Here is a 24,037-nt window from a genome sequence, read left to right on the forward strand (position 1 = left end):
TGTTTTAAATAAGCTTTCCATAGCTTATGTTATAGCCATGGGAAAAACAAAATCCATCATATGAGTGTCTGTAAGTGGTTGTCAATATTAAGTATGTGTCAAGAATTAACATTTCATGCTTATTCCAGATGTGAGGTATACTGCTTGTCTCTCGGAGCTGTCAAAAAGCATAACACAGAGAGAAAAGGTCAAAGAATCCTGAGGGATGCTAGTGGTGCTTAAAGGTTATAATGATTGAAAAAGATTGCTTTAAGCCCACGTATATCACCACTTCAGATGTCATTTTATATCTCAAGTGGAGACAGAATAGGCCTTCTTAAGAGATTTGTGGAATACAGTAGGTTTCGGCAGTACCGTTGAAAACACACTTTGGTTACTGTACGCCAGTCAGAATGGGTCCCCTTATCTGAAGATCAATGATTATGGATGATTGATGGACTAGTTTCTCCACCAGAAAACACGGGCCTGTTGTTATTACTGTAACAGATGTAATGTGATCCACACATAATTAACTGAATTTACAGAACACCGGAAGTACGTTAACTACTCAAAGCTTCCCTTAATTTTCTCCCCCAATTTTCATAATGATATAATGAACAAACCACCCCCTAACATGTCAAGAATTCTACAGCCAAAATAAAAATGAGTAAATTCAGGCGACCGGCTCTACTCGTTCACTGATGAAAGATATAATCTCTCTCTATCCCTCTCTCCCTCCCTGTTATCTCCTCCCCAGCCTTACTCTCTTGCTCTTTTCCTTCCTTTTCTTTATAATTTGTCGATTCAGAATCCTGCCTTTGAAGAATATTCATATGGAACTACAAATTTAAAATAAGTAAAAACAGAAATGCTCTATATGAAGAGGACATGAGGGGTATGTACACTAAGCCGTCCCCTTAAGGACTTTCACAGACCCTCAGAGGCTCAGCAGAGGACATTTTGAAAATTACGCAGGGCTCTCCTGTCAGGTAAATTTGGGAAAGCCTACATGTGAGAGTCTTCCTCTTGGATATGTAAACTCAATACTGTACTCATAAAAGCCCTGAGAAAGAAAAGAATGATGTTTTCTTTTGCTTTTCCCAGTACTTTTGAAAAACTGCTTTTTTAAAAACTGCCTTACATTTGTACATGGTACGTATTACTGTTCCACAAGAACAGAGTGTAAAAAATGCTGCTCAATGTCAGATAAATGGTCTTTGAGTATAACATACGCTGATAAAATATAAAACCACTAGAGAAGGGGCACCTGGGTGGCTCAATCAGTGAAGCACCTGCCTTTGGCTCAGGTCATGATCCCGGTGGCCTGGGATCGACCCCCACATCGGGCTCCCTACTCCACAGAAGTATGCTTCTCCCTCTTCCACTTCCCCTGTTTGTGTTCCCTCTCTTGATGTCTCTCTCTCTGTCAAATAAATAAATAAAATCTTTAAAAAAAAAAAAAAAAAAACAAGAAGTCACAAGACTTCTCACAAGAAGCCTCTTGTGAGAACACAGAATTTACGGTTATTTAATTGATTTAATGTATCAACCCATTAATCAGATGGTCATGTCAGAGAGGCAGTGAAAAATCAAGTTTCTTATCTGTGGAAGGTGATCATTACAAGGCAATACAGGTAATATATGACATGCTGTATAAAAATCAAATGGGAGGGTCGCCTGGGTGGCTCAGAGAGTTAAAGCCTCTGCCTTCAGCTCGGGTCATGACCTCGGGGTCCTGGGATCAAGCCCCGAATCGGACTCTCTGCTCAGCAGGGAACATGCTTCCCTCTCTCTCTCTCTACCTACTTGTGATCTCTCTCTCTCTCTCTGTCAAATAAATAAATAAAATCTTTAAAAAATCAAATGGGAAATTAAAAGAAGTAACAGGAGTGAGCTGTAAAATGCATAGTACTTCCAAATATAATAATATTACAGACAACGTGTTAGAAAAAAAACTGGAAAAATTTTAAGTTTCTAGATTTATGTAAAAATTTACATTAGGAACAACAAACAATTTACTTGTAGCTACAATGGAAGAAGTAATGATGTTTTTGCTGAGTGTATTTATTCTTGGGAACATGATGCTTCTTCATGGGAACTTGTCTTTGCTGACATCTATCACTGATCTTCCAAAACCACCTTTTTCCAGATAAAATCAGTTTCAGACTCAAGAATTACAGAGTTTATACTTATAATAATAAGTACCTGAACATCACATATTAGATCCCTAGCAGTCTATTGTGTTTCACTGACTGGGTTAGCCCCACTTTGGGAGCATAAAACATTTGCTAAGTAAAGTAATGATGTAAAATAGAAGGGGAGAACACTTAACTACTTCAGTAGAAGTATGTAAACATAATTTGGAAAGCTATTTCCAGAAGGAGTGAGATGTGACTTCTAAACACCACAGGTCTCCAGGAACCCATAATTAGCTGTTTTAATTAGCCTTGTTTGGAACTATTTTATGTACTCCTGAATCCCATAAAAGTGAATTTTTAAAGGCTATATGCCATAACTTTAACTGTCTCTCAGACTCATATTCTCTCAGTTTGTTGAGTCAATGAGGTCTATTTCTTTTTAATTAGCATTAATTCTATGTCCCTGAGGAAGAGACTTTCATCTGTGGTCTAAAGGATGAAAGCAGCCTTGAACCATGTATTATTTAACCCACACTATTAAAACATTTTTGGGAAATTTTGCCAACATATAGTTTCTAGCTTTATGTGAAAAATGCAAAGAGGTACATTCTCCATGGCAATAACCAGCTGGAGTTGAGTAGCATCTGAAACCTTTGGGTGGTCTGAACCTTTTGGGTCCCATTTTTCATCAAGATATATTATTCTCATGTTTTCTTATTGGTACAGTTAGGATAACATCAATATTATATCCCTATCCAATAAAATGTAGGGAAATTGAAAGGACAACTCCAAAAGCCAAATAGCTAAAAATATAAATAAATAAGAGTACATATGATTGATTACGTTTTTATTAAAATTATTTGTACTTATCTCTGTAATAGGATCTTCCAGCCCATTTGATCAGCACTGGTCATAATACTTGATTTGCAAAAGAGAGTGTGGAAATGATTGAACTTATAGACAGACTGAATGGTTCTGATAATTTTCTTTTCTTCCCATCATGAAAATGGCTTATCCCAGATAGGGACTCCTTTTTCTTAAAGTAAAAAAGTGACATTCAACATAGCTGCAGCCAACCCACCTGTAAAAGCCTATGAAATAGCAAATGAACCTTCATTACTGTAAACCTAATGACTCCAAAGTCAAACAAATGACCCTGGAGTCATTTGTTACTGCAACAAAACATAATAAAAGCTGACCAATACAAAGCAAATTTTGTACATAAATAGTGAAAATGCTCTCTATGTGTTTCATAAGCAAAATGTGCCTGAGTCTAAAGAATTTAAGAAGACATAAGAAAAAACACCATAGTGACAACTATAATCAGCAAATGGAAAATACGTGTGACCAAAACTAAATGAACTAAAAAAAAAAGAAAAGAAAAACAAAAAACCCTCCATATTTTCTAGTTAAAAAATGCAAATAAAATAAATGTTGTTAAAAGATTTAACTTGTAAGTGGAAAAAAATTATCCAAGCCTCAAAATTTGTCCATGCATATTCACTTGCATCACATGGCCAGTCCCTGCAGAATTTGGAAAGGTGAGTACTGTGGCATTTCTGTGAATCTAAGAGCTGATTCTTGTCATCTTACTGAAAATTTTGCACATGGCTCATTTCACAATTTCTTAGAGTTAAATTCTGGTATCATTTTAAAGTTCAACATACTATATTTAATAGGGAAAAATAATTTCTAAGTGAGAGTGAGGCCAAAAAGAGAAAGTGATCAATTTAAAAATTCCCTCCCTACAAAATCAATCTGGGTTTTACACTAGACAGATATACCCCCTTGAGATGAAACACACACACAGACAGACACACACAATGAACTGATTCAAACTACTCAGTGGTGAGATGCCAAGCAGTGCCTATGAGGACCGAAGGCTAAGTAATCTTTACCACTACCAGTAGTGGTGCTTAGCTCATGTGATCAAGAAGCACAGGTGACTGCAGGTGCCTCCCAATAGCTCCACACTTGGGAAGGTGGGTGAAAGCCAGAGAATATTCAGTTACACATGGCATACCAACAACCATACTCTCTAAGGCAGCTAACATTATGAAGAAAACACTCAGCTGAGATAGTTACTGCCTAGCTTATAAATAAATGAACATCAATGTTTTATATAAGCCAAGAATTCCATTTCCCTTTCAGAGTCTAAATTGTCCTTATTAATAAAATCAACCACTGAAATAGTCAAGGCTTACACTTTCTTCATCATAAATGGCATTCTTCCATTCCTTGAAATATTTCTTTACAACATTTAAATTTTTATGACTTGATGATAGCGTTCCTTAAAGTGTTACTCAAAGACCATCTAAATCAAAAATCCCCCTGAGTCATTTATCAAGAGTGCAGATTCCCAAGAAAGACCCCACAGTATTGAGTCAAAATCTCAAAGAGAGATCATGGAGTGGACATTTTAAACAAGTTCTCCAAATAAAACTTCTCACATAGCTACTAGAGTTCACGAATAAGCCCTTAAGACACGTGACTGTATCTCATGTCTCAGGTCCTCCTGTGCTCATTTTTAAAGGCACAGATCTAATGAAGCAAGGCAGAGACAGGCTAGCCATACTTCCAACCTGTTCTCACTTCTCCCTTGGCATAGACTGGACCACATATTCCTACCTTCTTTGCTCTCAGTGGGACCATGTGATTGGAGACCAGTCAACAGAAAGTGCACATAGGTGGGGTGTCTGGGTGGCTCAGTCAGTTAAGCATCCAACTCTTAATTTTGGCTCAGGTCATGATCTTGGGTCGTGGGATTGAGCCCCACGTCATGCTCCCTCTGTGCTTAGCGTAGAGTCTGTTTCCAATTTCTCTCTCCTTCTCCCTCTGCCTTTCCCCCCATGAGCACTCTCTAAATAACTAAATATATAAATAAATAAAATCTTAAGCAAACAAAAAAGAATGGGCACATAGGTAACGTATGACATCTACACCTATTTCATAAAAACCGCCCATGTGGCTTCTTTCACCCTTTTCTTTCTGCCAGCTTGAGGGAGACAGAGGCAATGACCATGGATTTTAGATGCAATGAAGGGGCATAAATGGTTGGAGCCAGAGAGCTTGACTTGGACCTTAACTGAACAAGAAACACAGCTGGGTTTGAGCTAATCTATTTTCAAGTTTGTTACCGCAGCTCTGATAATCTTATTTAAAACACGAGGTCCATATAAGTACATTTTCATGGCAAAGCATCCAATGTGTGGCCCTCGCTCTTACCAGTGCACAGATTCCTTCTTAGGACTACTGCAATGTTTGTATTGTTTTGTTTGTTTTTAATGACAAAAAGCACCGACTAATGATCATTCTCAGTTTCTGCTTAGAATGTTAGGAAACAAAGCCTTTACCAGCCGTGATTTGCACTAAATTAACAACCTTATTTTTACTTAAAGCAGAAACCATCCCTCAGAGCTCTGCAATTTTTAAATAAGTTCTTGTTGAAGCACTTATCACTGTAACAGTGGATTTAAATTTCCAGCTTACCCATGTAATTTTCTTGATGGGCTTAAGTCTCCTTCTGACTTTTGTCTGTGGGTGGATAGAATCAGAGCGAGGAAAACTCTGCAGTCGTTAGAGTGGGAGAAAATGATTTTCTCATTGTACTACGGAAGGCCACTTAGGGAATTTGAGAATGAAGTAGAAGGGGAAGGCAGGAAGCCTGATGCTGGGTATAGATGGGATGGGCCACCTGGGTGACTCAGTTGGTTGAGCGTCTGGCTCTTGATTTCAGCTCAGGTCATGACCTCAGTGTCCTGGGATTGCGAGCCTCATGCGACTCCGTGCTCACTGGGGAGTCTGCTTCAGAGTCTCTCTCCTTCTCTCTCTGCCCCTTGCCCAACTTGACCACACTCATGCTAAGCCATCCTTAGTCTTTACTCTCTGTCCCTGGTTTCTCTCTCTCTCTCTTTTTTTTTTTTCTCCTTTATTAAGGTTTTTATTTATTTAAGAGAGATCGAGTGAAAGAAAGAGAGCACAGAGGGAGAATGATAGTGAGAAGCAGACTCCCAGCTGAGCAGAGATCCTCATGCAGGGCTCTATTCCAAGACCCTGAGATCATGACTTGAGCTAAAGGCAGACATTTAACCAACTGGGCCATCCAGACGCCATACCCCCCAATTCCACTTGGGCTTTCTTAATCCCTGGCAGGGCTCCATCTCTGCTCCAGGTGCATCAGCTTTCTTAGCTGTCTAGTCTACATAATAGAAATAAGTTTGCCTCAAACTCCAAAATTCAGAATTCGGGTCAAATACCAAATTTCCAGAAGAAAGCATCTGATTGGCCTAGCCTGTTTCAGGTGTCCTTCTCTGGGCCAATCAGCCAAGGCCAGCTGGAACTACTCCACAGAAGGGACAACCTCTGGGCTGGGACGTCCCTGGAGAGAGGCAGTCACTGATTCTTGTACAGGATAAACATCTCAAAGGCATCCCCATTCCCCTATTTCTAAGTGTCACTGTGTTCTTAAACAAAAAAATCAAGTCTTCCCTCCCCAACCACAGATTAACCAATAAGGAAGGAGGAAATCCCAATATTTTCTAGAACCATGTTTTCCAAAGTGGGGCACAAATATTTCAGGCAAATAAATCCTCTGGAGTAAAAGAAAAAAATACAATATATTTTTAAAATATTTATATATAAATATATATTTGTTTTTAATAAATATATTATATTTATTAAATATATATAAATATAAATTAAATATAAAAATTAAACATACATAAATATATATATATTAAATAAATAATTATTTAAATATTTTATTTTTAAAGATTTTATTTATTTATCTGAGAGAGAATGTGAGCAAGTAGGAGGAGCAGCAGAGGGAGAGGGAGAAGCATCTCTCCCCTGAAAAGGTAGCTCACTGCAGGGCTTAATCCCAGGACCCTGGGATCATGACCTGAGCTGAAGGCAGACGTTCAACTGACTGAGCCACCCAGGTGCCCCATTTGGATATTTTTCCATATAGTAAAAATACTAGGACTGTAGCATATTTTTTGTCTAATAAATAAATCAGACATGTCAAACAAATCACATGTATTACCTTTGTAAACCCTCACAACCATTCTGTAAGGATAAGTTCTATGATTATTCCCTGTTTACAGATATGAAACAGATTCAGAGATTAAGCAATTTGTCCAAAGTTTGTAGTAATGTCAGAGTTAGAACTGGAACTCAAGCAAGCTAACTCTTAGAAACCTGGCTTGCACCCACTATGCCTCGTAAGTATGTCTGGGAAAGAGAGAGCTAGGGAGAGAGAGACAGAGAGAGTAGGACAGGGTAGAGGTGCTTATAAACATTTTAATTATGTATTTGCATGTATCAAAAGGTTCGGTAAAACACCACACTAGTAGGCAGATAATATGTAAATCAAAAAACTGAAGCCTGTAATTTTTGTGAGCATAGAAAAATTTTCCTTCAAAAAGCAACAGATCTAGGTTTGAAGCCCAAATCTTCTATTGTACAGCTTTCAACAAATCACCTAACTGCTCTGAGGTTTAGCTTGTCAATGCAGAATAAGAATAATACACCTTTTCCTTGATGTTATGAACAATAAACCCTGTGTCTGATTGAATAATGATATTATTACTGCTATTTCAGGGCTAACCAGTCATTAGCAAATCCGCCTTTTCACTTCTTGTGGGGCCAGAAGCCCTCGAAGACAAGAGGATTCTTATTTATCTTCCTATTTCTTACATACTTTCAGGATTTTTCACTTGGGGAGAGGTTTGGGGTGAGCTTCAACAAATACTCAGGTGAATACCTTCCTATGTATTTATCTATGTTTTTTCTCTACTTAATACTAAGATGATTTAAGTCAAGGGTTATATTTATTATAGTAAAATAGTATTATAAAACATAAAGCATCTACACATCAACATATGTTTGATGGATGCATGAGTAAATCAATGAATGAATAAAATGGTTGGATGGATGGATGGATGGATGGACGGATGGAAAAAAAGGAAAGAAAGAAGGAAAAAAGAATAGAAGCAAAGACAATAGGCAGACTCCATGAATATTTCTCATTCATGGATTCCACATTTAAGTACTTCAGAGAAACCAGATTTCTCATCTCCACTTCCAACCACAAAATGGATGTTCAGCAATTAAGACGAGTCACTACAACAGATATTTCCTCTAAAGATCAAAATATTTTGCTTTATCCATACAATAGCAGCTGAGGTTTGTGCGTCAATTGACTCAGAACATACTTGTCTGAATGCTACTATGAATTTGTTAATATTTTGGACTCCTGTAAATGTCAACAGTCACATCAGAATTGAAATGGATTCAAAAATAGTTTTACAGTAGCGATACACTATTCATTCCGTCTACAGACGGCTTCTCTAACATTTGGCATGACATGTTAACCTGACCTTGTCCACTCCCCTTTCCCCAGTTAGGAGCGATACATTCAGAGCGATTTGCTCTCCTGGCACAGATGCTCATTTCTCAGGAATCCACCAGTCATCTGATTTATCTTGATCTCACAACTTGTGAGGACATAAATGCCTGTTAAGATACGGTTCTTTCAGCTCTAGGGAAGGAGAAACCACTGGGTTCCTGAATGTTTTTTCAGAGAAACATTTCACAAGGTGACTGGTGCAAATGTGATGGAAGCCGAAAAGCCCGGAACGTCCTACATAGTCTTTATTTCAGAGAAACTATTGTTTTAAGTTTGATGAGATTACAAGCATGAATGGTAGAGAAGGGGAGTTTAAGGAACAAAGAGCATCTAAGACAAAATGGTGTTAAGTTCACATTTTATTTGTGGAAGTTGTAGTTCTGAGTTAATCCCATCAAAAAGTCCATCAAAAAGCCCATCAAGGTGTCTTGTCATGTTAATGACAGGTCTAGCAACTGGACACAACCAGAGAATTCCTACTTGGCACCTTTTCCTCAGGCTTGTTTTGTCTAAGCTACCAGAGATGACTTTCCCTTTACAGTCTTGAGGAAGGAAAGAAAGAGAAAAAAAAAAAAAAAAAAAACCCACCAAAGATGTTTAATACAGCTGATACAGCGGGTGTAAATCCCATGCCATCTGGTTATCTTGCTAATGGTTCTCACCTCTGTCACACCAGGATTTACAAAGCAATTTTTAGCATAAAGGCACTTCAGCCTTCACTACCTGCTGTTTGGCATCTCACAGGGTCCTCTGATCATCCCAAAGGCCATGTTGTTGTGAGTGGATGGCAGTATCCTGGGCTGTCATGTCAGGAAGAGGATACACACAGCATAGACAGGAAGCTGGATCGGAGACCAAACATGGTGAGAGCCTACCGCCTCTTCCTTACTTGAAATTAGTATCATCAGCCATCTTTGAACACAAATCAACTCTTCCTTAACATGTGTGTATGTAATAAACTTGACCAGCCTATGAATTCCTGTCTAATTAATATTTATCACAAAGTATCCATGAACTAGTCTTCTAACCTTATTTATAATAGGGTAATTTCTCCAGTGCATTTGAATTTCTAATGATTTTATAGTGATACCAGCAACTGCATGGTAATTACACTAATTCCCAGCTTTTCACACTGTTGGTAACTAGATTAATAATTAAAGCTACAGATAATCCATGTCCAGTATCTTATTTCTAACTCATCAATTCCTAGTTTTCCAACAACTTTCTAAGAGGATTTTAATTCCTCTTGCCTCAGAGAGATACTGAGTTGTTCTGTAGAGAAGCCAACGGACAGGAAATGGCAGAAAAATGTCACAGAATGCGTGGACGTTAAGTCCCCTCTCAAATGACAGTGACCTGTGTTGCTTAGGAGTTGTAGGGATTCCTAAGAGAAATTCCTAATTGTCACCTACCGTGAAACAATTTTTCCTTCTTATTGGCATGAAATAAATGGTGACTGCTCTTAAGCAAAGCAGCCCCAGGTTGCTGCCACTTTCTTATAAATTATCTGCATAAGTGAATTACAGGAGTATAAATAATATATGCAGTTTCCATACTTCAGTACCCTCATTTAGGCTTTGAACATGTAGAATTCCCTAGTCCATTCTGGGAGAATATTTCTGATTTTTATCCCAAATGAACAATAGAAAGTAAACAATTTATTTACAAGAAAAGAGATTTTAATGCAATTTTACTATGGGTCAATAATTTAAAAAGTCACACACACACACACACAAAAAAGCCTTACATTGGGGAGGGTATGTGCTATGGCAAGTGCTATGAAGTGTGTAAATCTGGCGATTCACAGACCTGTACCCCTAGGGCTAATAATACATTATATGTTAATAAGAAAATTTAAAAAATATATTTTTTCAACCTTGAAATTAAAAAAAAAAAAAAGGTAAAATCAGCACTTGTGACCTTCAATAAATAGCTGTGAAGTAGCTCTTACAGATCACATTGCTGGCTACAGAAGAAACATGACCCAATGCCAAACAGAACACGTTTGGTGTGAGTCCCAACTCTATGACCTCCCCATCACCAAAGGAGGAATGTCTTTCTAGCCCAGGACTCTTTAGAAGACTCCACAAGAAGACGGCAGAAAGCAGTGTGGGAAAGATAAAACTGGGGGCACACTGTATCTCTTGATGGTTTAAAAAAATGCATGGCATACTATAACTGCTGTGTCTTTGTACCTTGATATCTTCTTTTTATTGTGATTTAAAAGATAAAAGCATCATCTCACTCAGAAATCTGAGACGTTCTCAAAGGGGTTTTGCAGAAACTAATCTACGCAACTAATGGTTTCCATCAGCACCTAATTCATGTCATATAATCTAATTTCAAAATCTGAAGAGTTTGTTTTTGGTGAGGTTCTTTATGAATTCCTAGATCTAAACTAATGTCAAGTTCAAGGTTACATTTGCCTTTCATGTCATGCCTGGGAGGTTAGAAGTCATGAGATAAAACCATGATTGCTGCTATGCTTGGGACTCTAGCCCCTTTATTTCAAGGGCAACACTGAAAGGGCAACCTTCTTACATCCAGGACTTAGAAAAAAAAGGAAAGATAAAAGTTTTAGGAGACATTAAGTATATATAAATCTGTTCAAGACCAGGAAGGCCACCAAACAAGGACATCAATCTGAGTGAAGATCATCTTGAGAAAGACTCTTTACTCGTGAATGGAGGAAAAATAAAGTGATGTCCTCAGTGGAGACGTAATATTTTGGTTCTCAAACTACAAAACATATTCTAATGTTTAGGACAAGAAACTGGCTAGGGAGAAAGGAGGAGTGAGGGCAGAAACAGGTAACAGGGAAATCATTAGGGACTCCACATAATGGAAGAGAGAGGCTAGGATTTTGCTATTCAGAATATGGTCCATGGGCCAGTAGCATCAGCTTCCTGAGAGAGATTATTGAAAATGCAGAATCTCAGGTTCCAGCCAAAACCTACTGATTCAGAATCTGCATTTTAGCAGGTCCCCATTGATTCATTTGCCATCAAACTCTCAGAAGCCCTGGACTAGCACATACCTGACTTGGGCATTTGGTTGAACTCTGGGGGAATTTCTGCTCACAAGGACTTTAGGCATTGCTGCTCTGTTGTCTGTTGTGTTTCCATAAACAATGGCCTTGGATATTAAAACTAAACCACAGGGCACCTGGGTGGCTCAGAGGGTTAAGCCTCTGCCTTCGGCTCAGGTCATGGTCCCGGGGTCCTGGGATCGAACCCCACATCAGGCTCTCTGCTCAGCTGGGGGGCCTGCTTCCCCCTCTCTCACTGCCTGCCTCTCTGCTTACTTGTGATTTCTCTGTCAAATAAATAAATGAAATCTTCAAAGAAAAAAAAAAAAACACACAAAAGACCCCAAAAAACTAAACCACTAACTCTGCTGCATCTGATCTGAAATGTCAGAAGCCCTTGGCTTAGGATAGTGACATTTTCACTAAGGACTCTGTTTCTTTGTACTACAACCATTTAGAGAGCGGCACCTGGGGGCAGGTTTAGGCTGTACCATAATAGAAGGAGCCATGGCCCAGGACTCAGGCGTTGAGGATCTAATTCTATTTCTTCAGAGTTCTATGATTTTAAGAAGACTACTTTCTCTCCAAGCCACACTTCGTGAACTCCCAAACTGTAGCGCTGAGTAACAGCTGGGTGACTCAGGGCTGAAATTCTTTTCCAGCTTCCTGCTTCACCCATCATTTGTAAGTAAGGAGTGTGGACTCAAGGTATTCAGGTATTGGCTGGGTGAGAGCTGAGTCCCTTGGCATCTCCAGAATGGAAGCTTCCTGACCCTTATATTGTCACTCAACCAGTTCCTCTCCATACTTTTAACCAAAAGAATCTTCTAGCAGATGATTTCTAAGAAGAGCCATCACACTGTTTAGCATCTAAGGAGAACTCCATAAATACTCCATAAATACAGAACTAGGAATATTATTTTTACTATTACTATGATTATGATTAGTTTGCCATTATGTGCCTCCTCTGGTAGGGTATGGCTCTGATAAGGAATATGGTGGACGAACAGACTATGAAGGTGTCTTCAGTAATCAGAAAATAACAACATAATTAAACATTTCCCGTCCCTGAGAAGAGACCAAGAAGAAATGGGAAGAAGTGAATGAAGATAATGCAGAATGGTGAAGACAGAGAAAAGCAAGTGCATGTCTCGTAGGGTCACAGGGTGGGCCATGGGCACCACATACCATGTGACCGATAAGCCCTCGTGTCACAGCTTCAGCTGTTTTGTGACCTGCTTCACACCGTTCATTGAATTACAACTCCCTAAGTCAGTAAGGGCTGGGAAGCAGGGCTGATATCGGCTGCTGTGGTTGGAGTTCACTCTCATTTGTCAGTGCCTGCACCTGTCTGGTTCGCACCCAGGGCATACTGGTTTTTAGATGCTTAGACCTCTAGAAATAAAGTGTCTAGTGATTTCTCAAAAAGCCTTTATAAGTGACCAACTCTAAGAAAAAGGATTCCTTTAGTCATCTCATGAATGTGTACATTTATTCAGCTAATATTCACTGACTACGTGTTACACCAACCAGCCTTGTGCTGCTCGTTAAATGCTTATTAATTTATTTTCATATGTGTGGACATTCACTTTCCCTTGGGCACTCGGGTGCAGAGCCAACAGTGACTTGGGCTCTGTCTTCAAGGAGTTCACAGGCCAATGTGTCAGGGCAGTGGATGTAAATTGTGAATATCTTAGCATTAGGTAAACTTGAATCAATGAGAATCCTGTTTTCAGCATCTAAATCAGATGCATGAGCCCTGACCATTTTCCTGCATGATCTAGCACTGAAGAAGGCATGCTTATGTTCACTTCTTTATAACCGTGTGCATGGTATGGCTTCTTCAGTGCTAACATGTCATATCCGGGGCAGTTTCTTTCCGTTTTCATCTACAGTCGTACTTGACTTCCACAGTTGCCCCAACAAATGTGCTCTAAAAAATTAGAAGAGAAATACAGGAAGTCACCGACAGTTCTCCAGTTGCACGATATTAGAAAAGATTCATCTTTTGAAACATGTTTCATCCAACAGCTTAGGTAATGGAGAGGTCCTGCCTTTGTTATTAGCAAATCTGTCTAAGTGTAAAAACACTTAGAGATCACCCAGTCAGGATCTTAAATCAGGCCAACATTTCTAAAGCTCATCATAAACTAAGATGTTCCAGCTGTTATTTTACATTTGTTTTAAAAATAAATTTATATTTATACTTCCTTACTATGTGTAGTTCTAACCATTGATTCTTTCTGATACACTGCCCTCTTTTCTTGTAGAAAATATGTTTCTCATCTTAGTGCTTATCAGTAGACAGTTGACCCCGACCTCCTACTGCAGGAACCATCCCCTAAATGAGGGTGATTCAGTTAAAACCAAGAGCCATTAAGCAACAGGTTATCTGGTTCATTAGCATCTCTAGCATTAGGGACTACAAGAGCTTGGAGTTATTGAAGGCCACCTTTGACACCACAAGGATTCTACATTACATGGGATCAACACTCAGGGAATTAGAGCCAAAAGATACAAGGAAAAGACAACTGTTCATAAAATTAATTGAACCTGGGGCTCCAGCAGAATGCCAGACTGGGTTCTCAGGGAAAAGACAATGAGATAGAGTTTGGGATCACGTATTTTTATCAATGATCAAACCTTATAAAAGGAAAGAAGCAGGAGGAGGACTGGGAAGCAAAAGAAGTCCAACTGTGATATGATCCAACAATGCCCTGGATATTCTGGTGGGAAGCTCTAGGACTGCCCACCCGAACTCTCTAGTGTTGAGCAGAAAGGGCTGACCTTTTATTCCTACCCTGATGAGTCACCAGATGTGGGCTGCTGCAGACAGGGTGAGACTATGTGCAACTGACTTTCTATAGTTGTTAGACTGGAAGGGAGCTAAGACCTGGAGGCTCACCCGTACCCTCAGTGAGGCCACAAGTCTTTCTGGGTGGTGCATCTCCCTGACAACTATACAGCTCAACCAGAGGCCAGCTAATCATCCCAGTGATGTGGGGCCAGTAAACTCCCTATTTTCTTCAAGCCAGTTTGAGCTCAGCTATTTAACCTGCATTCACGAGACTCTGTTTCCCTTCAAAGTTAAAATTTCTTTGGGAAGTCAGGATTCCAGAAAATATACACTACTGAAGTAGATTGAGGAGCCTGAAATAAACCTATACCTCCAATACCATGGCAATCAAGTCTGCTAGTCAAGCCCCACACTTGCAATATTTTCTTGGCTCATATACCTCAAGTGCCCAGATAGCCAAGATGGGATATGTTTGTTTTATTGGACTGAGAGTTTTGTGATTAAAACTGACTGGGGAGAAAGGACCTGTATGTCACAAAACAAATAAATCCATCATATTTTCATTTGAATAAACTTCACTGTGATGGGAAGACTTCTCAGTTTTGCCTCTGGTCAGAAAAATCCTCTCTAACACATTTATCTCTCAGTAATTCCCATCCTTTCAAAAAAAGAATAGTTTGTTTCTCCAAGAACAGTGATTTATATATTAATAATGCCCTCTTTGTTCCCGCAAATGACCAAGTTTGCAGGAGTAAGCATGAGAGCAAAATCAAACCCACACTCCAGGCTCTTCCTGGGGAGCAGTGCTTATTAAATTATTTTCATACATGCTGAAGTTCATTTTCACTCGGATAGCTAGTCTGTTAAGCTTCTGAACTTAAAGCAGTATTTCAATTTATACCAATGTAGCATAAAATTTGTAATTCCAACACCCTGATGACAATGATGTGAATACACATGCACACATCATTTTCACATGTGTATCATACAAAAAGAGATCAAACAGCATATATTAATCATGTTTAAGTGTGTATATGAGAGATACAGAGAGGGAAAGGGAGAGAGTCAGAGAAAGAAGGAAACCACAAAGATTCCACAAAGACTCTAATGTATGTCATGGTCTAAAATTAAGTAACAAATGATATGGCATAAGAAGCACTGTTCAGCACCATTAGGTAATTGAAACAAACTTGATCTCACTTGCCTTTACAACACTTCTTGCTGTAATAAATTATGTTTATAAACTTCTCTGGATGGACTCTTTTGTAGAGTTTCTTACATTCCAACTCAGCTGACAGAATCTAATACTTGAGTTAACAATTTTCTAAGGGTAATTTAAGGGAGCAATAACAGTACATATGCTGTAGGTCTTGCAACGAAACTTACTCAATAAGTATAAAAAACACAAACAGACCACTTCTCACCTCCGGAGTGTGGCGGCGGGCCACAGAGCAGGACGACTCCCTGGCCTTCACGCACAGACACCGTACTCCTCATTTTGGTTTTAAAATTTTCAAGATCTGATTTGAAAACAAAACAAAATGGAATTTCAGAAAGGACAACACAAATTCAAATCTTCACACAAAGACAACCCATTCTTTTGCAGGATAATTTTTATAACCCTTTCTCAGGAATCTCAAGAGGAGAACATTTGCTTGGAGAAGGAAAATTAGGATTTTGATTTCATTATTAAGGCTTCTTAGTAATTCAGCAATATGATAAAACTATATACCCATTAATCCTGTGGTGCTGGAATAGTGTCAGAAATGGCCTGGGCTATCCCAAAGGATAAAGCATAGTGGAAAGAAATAACCACACAGTGAGACTCAAAGAAGGACTTGAAATATCTTGAACCAAAAATATACATAAACCAATATCCACATTTGCCACAGTGATTCATCACCTCTTGGAGATGTGTATACCCTTTAACAAAAGCCAGCCATTCATGAATTTCTCTCCCCCATTTTTTTTTTATCATAAGTAGCCTAAATAAATTTTATTATACCTATAAATATTGTTGTTATTCACAAAAAGAAGCGAAAACATTCAGATTCTGGTTACAAGTCTTATTTGTCCCATGTCTGGAAGGGTTCCATAGAGGATGTGTAGCACTGAAAATTACCACCCCGGTAGACTTCAAAGGATCACAGTAAATTAGATCCTCCTATTCCTTTACGTATATAGCTGTGAAAAAATGAAAATCATTTTTACAATGTCCAAAGACTTTTGTCCCCCATGCTTTTAATAAAGCAATCAAAGCAAATGCTATTTTGATCAGCAGTGATTATTTTTTCAAATTGTTAAATTTCTTCCAGCCACAGTCCAGGACAACAAATTCTGATTCTCATTCTCCAGCATAAATTACAGAAGGGGGAAAATTATATTGGTTCATTCTGAACAAAGCTTAAGCCTTTGGGGAAAGAGGAAGAAAAAAAATCTGTTTCTTTGAACCCCAAACTTGTGAATTTCGCCGTTAATATACTCAGTGGTGTCATTTTCTGTATCAGAACAATTGCACTGTCAATTCATGAAAGAATACACTCATTTCATAGCTCTTAAGGGTTCATATAAATTGCCTGTGTGGTAAGGCAGCGTGTCTACTTCAGAACACAACTAGGAAAATTTCAACCCTGCCTTGAAAATGTAAAAAGCCAAATAATTATCTTCAAACTGATAAAACTACAGACTGTAGACAGCTATGAATATTCTAAACACCTTAAATCAGCCTATCAGAGGGAAATAAGAAGGTCTACTTGTTTCACTTTAATGTTACTGAAAAGCAGCATTAAATTACTAGGTTATAAGCGCGGAATAAAGCTATTCAGCAAAACTCACTATAAGTGCCCATAAAAGAAGAAAAAAAATATGTTTCTGCACTTATTTAACAAAAAGTTTCCCTACAAAAACGATAGGGTAACACGGTATTATATTATCTTAAATGTGTAACTAAAATGCAACATAATGAAAATATTAAGGTTCCTGATACCTGCCTGAGCTGGAACTGCAAAACTAGACCATCCAAACGTTTTCCAATATCTAAATGGGGAAGTGCATCATATCAGAACATAGCCTGTACATGGAAAAATAATATCAGATATGACAATTTTTGGCAACCAAGTATGAGTCATCATTGCTGATTTCTTACCCAATTCTTGTTTTATTCTGTTACATAAATTCACACCATGGAAGTGATTCATCACTGATTTTAGCTCAAATATGCAAAAAAAGGATAAAAGAGTTCTATGGAAACTAATAATGTCTCTTCTCCCCTAGAGTTAAAAAAAAATCCTTTTGTTTAAAGTCCTCATGGGGCCTAGAACAGACCTGCTAATTGAGCTAGACACTTGCATTGATAGTGTCTCTAATGCTATACATGGGCAAAGAATTTTATTTTTTGGTTACCTGTAGCCAGTTTGTGGAGCAAACGTGTGGGAAAGCAAAGCAAAATACCTGTACTGGCTTCAACATGTTTTCCAGGGCTTTCTTGCTAGCAAATCGCTGTGACTACAATGAATTTTTTTTTTTTTAATACCCAACCCCCTGAATTCTTAGTTCATGTTACTCCAAGCACTGTATAGGACCAACTGTGCCATTATTACCTAGATTCCTATTATGAAGGCAGATACTTGGTAAATCACTTAAAACTAGTAAGTTAGAATGGGATCTGCATTTTTAAGAAGCTCACTGGCTAAAGTCTAAGCACATAAAATAGAACTTTCTGGCTTCCTACTAAGATATATCAAGTTCAACCCAGATTAAGTATCTTAAAACATTTCATTGTGGGACGTATGAAAATGCCCATGAGGTAAAGAATCTTTGGAACATCCATTTAGCAGCAAGGATGAGAAGTGAAGCAGTCACTTATTGAACAACTATCCACTGAAGACTTCAGCCCGCTGCATGCATGTTCTGAAATATAAATCACTGGAGCGTCCTTTCAAGGAGAGCCCTGTCTGGTTAGAAATGGACTTGATACCAACAGTACTTTGCAGAGGTAAGTACACAGAGGAACAAACACTCAACCTAGAGATGGACGAGATGTGTTGAAAGAGCAGCAGTTGGCCAGTCAGATGGGGGGGGGGGGTCTGTTTAGACACAGGGATCAACCAAGGAAAAACACTGATGCATAAGAACATCTACTTCAAAACATAGCAAGATTTCCTTCCTTTTGGAGGAAAACTGAAGACTGTGGAGATAAAGGTAGCCTAAGTGTGTAAAAAGTTTTAGGTAACTGAATGACCTACTTGAAGGTTACATGTGTCACCCAAACTCAAGTGAAGGCTGTGTAGAATCCATGCTTGGCAAGAACTGTAGTAGAACAACCTCTCCTTATGAGTCAAAATAAGTAAAAACTAAATCCATGAATTACTAGATAGAAACTTCTCAGAAATCTACTTTTGTCTCCTTTTCAATTCTTGCAAACTCTGAAATTATTCTGGAACTTCTACTTAGCTTGACTTGAAACGCAAACCAACATGATAAAAAAGCATGTATAAAGAAGTACAGTTACAGGGGTGCCTGGGTAGCTCAGTGGGTTAAGCCTCTACCTTCGGCTCAGGTCATGATCCCAGGGTCCTGGGATCGAGCCCCACATCGGACTCTGTGCTCATGGGGGAGCCTGCTTCCTCCTCTCTCTCTGCCTGTCTCTTTGCCTACTTGTGAACATTGTCTGTCAAATAAATAAATAAAATCTTAAAACAACAACAACAACAAAAAAAAAAGAAGTACAGCTACCATTATATCTGATGGTATAGGACTGAAGGCTTTTCCCTAATGTCAGGAATATGACAAGGATATCCATTCTTACCTAACAGTCTTAGTATTGTACTAAAATGTACTGCAATAATGAAAGAACAAGAAATTAAAAGGATACAGTTCGGAGAGGAAGAAACAAACTACCCCTATCTGCAGATGACATGTCTAAATGGAAAAGGAGAAGGAAACTATCAAAAACAAAGCAAAATGAAACCACAACTTCTCAGTATAAGTAAGTGAGTTAAATAACATACAAGACACGATTTCTAGACACTAACACTGAACATGTAGAAACCCAAATTAGAAATGCAGAACTGCTTACAATCATTCAAAAAAAAAGAAATATTTAGGTATACAGAGAATAAAACATATGCCAAAAGTGACAAGATACTGACAGAAAACAATCAAATGTAAGCAAATGGAGAGCCATACTGTGTTTGTGGACTGGAAGACTCAACATAGTAAGAACTCTCTGCAGAATGATATATAGGTTTAATGCAGCTACTAACCAAAATTCTAGCACATTTAAAAAATTTGTTCTACATTTATTTTTTGTATGTAAAATCACAGACCTTTAGAATAGCTAAGACCATCTTTACTAAGAAGACTAAAGTGGAAATAATCACTCTACCTAATACTAAAGCTTATTTTATAGATACAATGATCAAGCCAGTGTGGTATTGGTGAAGGGCTAGATACATAGATTCACAGAACAAAATAGCCTAGAATTAGACTCATGTAAATATGCTCAACTTAAATTTTTAAATTTAATTAAATTTTTTTAATTCAATTAACATACAATGTATTATTAGTTGCAGAGGTGGAGTTTAGTGATTCATCATATAAGACCCAGAGCTCATCACATCATGTGTCCTCCTTAATGCCCATCACCCAGTTACCCCATGCCCCCGACCTCCCCTCCAGCAAAGAAAAGAGAGAAAATGACCTAAACCTCACTCATATATAGACATGAACTCAAAATGAATCAGAAACTTAAATATATATAAAAAATAAAAAAAAAGAAAACTATAGAACTTTCAGAGAAATAAAAGGAGAGCATCTTTGGGATCTAAGGCGAAGCAAAGAGTTTTTGATAACAAAAGATTTGACAACAAGTACCTGAATCATTAAGAGAAGACTAATAAACTGGACTTATCAGAATTAAAAACTTTTGCCTTATGAAAGCCCATGTGAAGAGAATGAAAAGACCAGCTGCACACTGGGAAAAAAAATGTTTGCAAACCACTTACTGAGTAAATGAACAGTATCTAGAATACATTGAGTCCCCTCAAAACTCAATAATAAAAAATAAAACTATTCAGTTAGAAAATGGGCAAGCGGGCGCCTGGGTGGCTCAGTGGGTTAAGCCGCTGCCTTCGGCTCAGGTCATGATCTCAGGGTCCTGGGATCGAGGCCCGCATCGGGCTCTCTGCTCAGCGGGGAGCCTGCTTCCTCCTCTCTCTCTGCCTGCCTCTCTGCCTACTTGTGATCTCTCTCTGTCAAATAAATAAATAAAATCTTTAAAAAAAAAAAAAAAAAAAAAAAAAAGAAAATGGGCAAGCAACCTGAACAGACACTTCCCTGGAGAGGATATACAGATGGCAATAACAATGTGAAATGTTCAGCATCATTAGCCATCAGAGAAATACAAAGTAAATCCCTAATGAGACAGCACAGCATGCATATCTGAATGGCTAAAAATAATAGATGGTGACAGCACTAGACCTTGCAAGGATGTGGGGAAACTGGATCATTCCTACTTTGCTGGTAGGAATGCCAAAGTGTACAGCCCTCTGGAAAACAGTTATGTGACGACCATTTATCCCAGAAAAAATGAAAACATACCTTCACATAAAATTCTTTACATGAAAGTTCACACAGCTTTATTTGCAATAACCCTGGAATGGAAATAACCCAGATGTCCTGCAATAATAGGTCAACGGTTAAGCTGACAGTGGGATGTAGGCATTATGGACTACTATGCAGCAATAAAAAGCAATGAACTACTGATATACCTCTCAACTTGGATGGATCTTCAGAGAATTACACTGCATGAAAAAAAAAATCCTGAATGGTTACATGCTGTATGATTCCCTTTATATAATATTTTTTAAATTAAAAATAATTAAAAATAGAGAACACGTTGCCAGTGTTTAGAGAGGTGGGAGCAGAGGTATGGGTGTGGTTATAAAAGGGCACTGTCGGGGATATTGATGGCAGTGGTGGATATACAAACTACATATGTGATAAAACTATAGAATACACCCACGCGTACACGCACACACACGAGTACAAGTAAAACTGGGGAAATGGAGTGAAAAACAAAGAAAAACTCCAGATCTCCATATCTCCTTTTCTTTTGTGTACTCTTCCTCCATTCCATCCACAGTCTTGAATACTGTACTATGATATCCCAAAGCTCCAAGCTACACCATAGGGCCAGTATCTCCAAGGCTGGCATCAAAGGGAAGTGTGTAGAGCCAGGAAAGAAGTACTCTCCTCATTCAGACTGCTTTCCTTGGGAAAATGCACATGGATCATCCCTAGCATATAAAATAGTCTGCCTTGATGCCTGTCTGTTGGTTTTTTGGATTGAGCAGGATTTCCATGGACTTCTCAAGGATGTTCGTTTTAGGTTCATCTCCCCAGGCTGTGGAGAGGTAGCCAAGACCATAAGAAATTAGTGATGGATACTAAGAAAGGACTGGGGTGACTCTGGTTTCCTGATACTCGTGTGCCTAATTTGGAATCTGATTTGACTAGCTACTGATTGCTGGTGCTGGTTTCTCCATGTAGATTAATTTAGGTAATCACCTAGCAAGCAGAATATGTGAAATGTTACTCAGTATAACTGAGGGCTAGAATAAAAGTCTACCTCTGCAGGACTTAAAATTAGCCAAAGAAGGGCTATCATTTCCCACCAATATCAGTTTGGGACACTGTGTAAAGCCAAATTAAATGAGTTTTCTTTATACACGGTAAGTCAGAGACCTTAACATAAAGTAGGCACTGATGAGGTCTCATAATTTGGATGGGTATTATGAGTATCTGAATATATCTGACCAAAGAATTCTGTGTAGAATATTTTATGGGAAATGCTGGCAAAGGCCATATGTTGAATTAGGTACACATATGTTCAATTGGGTAGGTCATAAATACAAAAAATTATGACAATAAAAGACTGCAAAATAAAACAAACCATTTTTTCCCTAAGAGGATTAAAATTAAACATAAAAGTGGCAATATGTTGGAAATTTTGACCAGCTGACTGAATGGTCCTAAAGCTTAAAAATTTAGAGCTCTGCCTCCAAATTCCTTGTTATCATTTGCAATTAGAGCATGAGGAACTATTAAAATCATTATCGCTGAAAACTGCATGTGAACTTTACTACTTGTGTAACACAATTAATTCTACATGATGCTATGAGGTGAAGTGTTACCTTCTCAATTAAAATGCAGAATATTACCTGGTAGTGATAGTTAAATAAACTGTCAAAGGAACACAGATATAAGCAGTGTGATAGTCTTCCATGCGTCATGCTTTAAATGTCTTTAATGTTTAATGTTGAAATACATAGTGGTTTGTGGTTACCAAATTCAATCATCACCCAAACAGTGTAAATGACAAGACTGTCTTTGATAGCTTTTAGGGAAAGAAAGCTGTGCACTCCTATACAAAAGCTAAGAAAAAACTCAATGAGGGGTGCCTGGGTGGCTCAGTGGGTTAAAGCCTCTGCCTTCAGCTCAGGTCATGATCCCGGAGTCCTGGGATCAAGCCCCGCATCGGGCTCTCTGCTCACCGGGGAGCCAGCTTCCCTCTCTTTCTCTGACTGCCTCTCTGCCTACTTGTGATCTCTGTCTGTCAAATAAATAAATAAAATATAAAAAAAAAGAGAAAAGAAAAAGAAAAAACTCAATGAACACATCCAGAAAGGCAATAAAAATCAAGATCGCAGTTCCGTTACAGTTTTCATCCTCATCTCCACGGTACCAGGTGTTATAAATAAAAGAATCCCACGCAATGATTCAGCTTCTACTACAAGTGGTAGAGCTTCAATTAGCTGAAAAATCTCATTACAACATGCACCACTATAAAAAGAAAACAAACCAACAAACTGTGTTACCATGGATGACCATGAGTTTTCTTCCGTTTTCCTGACACGCACAGAAAAAGCTTCTGGAAGATCTCCCAAATCTGAATATTAAGACATCACTAATTGACTCTCCTTCATCTTCAGTACCAGCAAGTCCAAAACACGACCATTATTTTCTGCTCTGTATCCCAACCCCCAAATTCAGTGTCTCCTCTTATTCTATTCCCTTTCTTATTTACTATATCAGCCCAGTTCTCAAAACACTTAATCAACTCTGAAGTCTCTAAGGGAAAATTCTACCGTGGCAACAGGTGTGTCTTTGGGGGGGAAAAATGTTGCCTTATGTAAAAACAATGGCTTGTTCAACAAAGTTCAATAGTGTTTTAGTTTTGTTTAGAGCCTCAGGTGATCGTGTGTGGGAGATGGTCTCAGGAGGTAGGAGGGAAGGAGTGAGGACAGTAAGAAGCTGCTACTGGAGTCCAGGAGGGCTTGACTGTACAGAAACTTCCAACATGCTTACAAATGCTGTGCAGAACTGTCATTTTCCAAGATGGGAGTCTGGGGCATTTATACACAGGCTTCTAGCTGCAACAGTGGAGGGTTTTCGCTGAGGGCAGTAATTCCTCCCGACTCATCAGACCTTTCACTGTGAACTTGCAAGAAACTGTCTACCCTCCTGCAAATAAATTAAGGTGGGCAAAGGGGATGTCACACTGGGTCCCCAAAATGTCTACTGCAAATAGATTTCTTATTATAAACTTGGCCTTTAAAGAGGTTTTAAAACAGGTGTACTCTTAGTTTCTGAGCAGACTTCTGTATTCCATATTTTTTCTTTTT

General features: G+C 38.5%; 1 protein-coding gene across 1 annotated transcript in view; it reads right to left on the reverse strand.

Moving 5' to 3' along the window:
- The window catches only part of CNTN3 (contactin 3), a 338,845-nt gene that overhangs the window by 138,807 nt on the left and 176,001 nt on the right, over nt 1-24,037 (reverse strand). The window contains exon 5 of the mRNA XM_059390166.1: nt 15,776-15,871. Coding sequence (XP_059246149.1) covers nt 15,776-15,871 — 96 coding nt within the window. The remainder of the gene's footprint in view (nt 1-15,775; nt 15,872-24,037) is intronic.

The sequence above is a fragment of the Mustela nigripes genome, chromosome 2 (genome assembly GCF_022355385.1).
Source record: "Mustela nigripes isolate SB6536 chromosome 2, MUSNIG.SB6536, whole genome shotgun sequence".
Lineage (NCBI taxonomy): Eukaryota > Metazoa > Chordata > Mammalia > Carnivora > Mustelidae > Mustela > Mustela nigripes.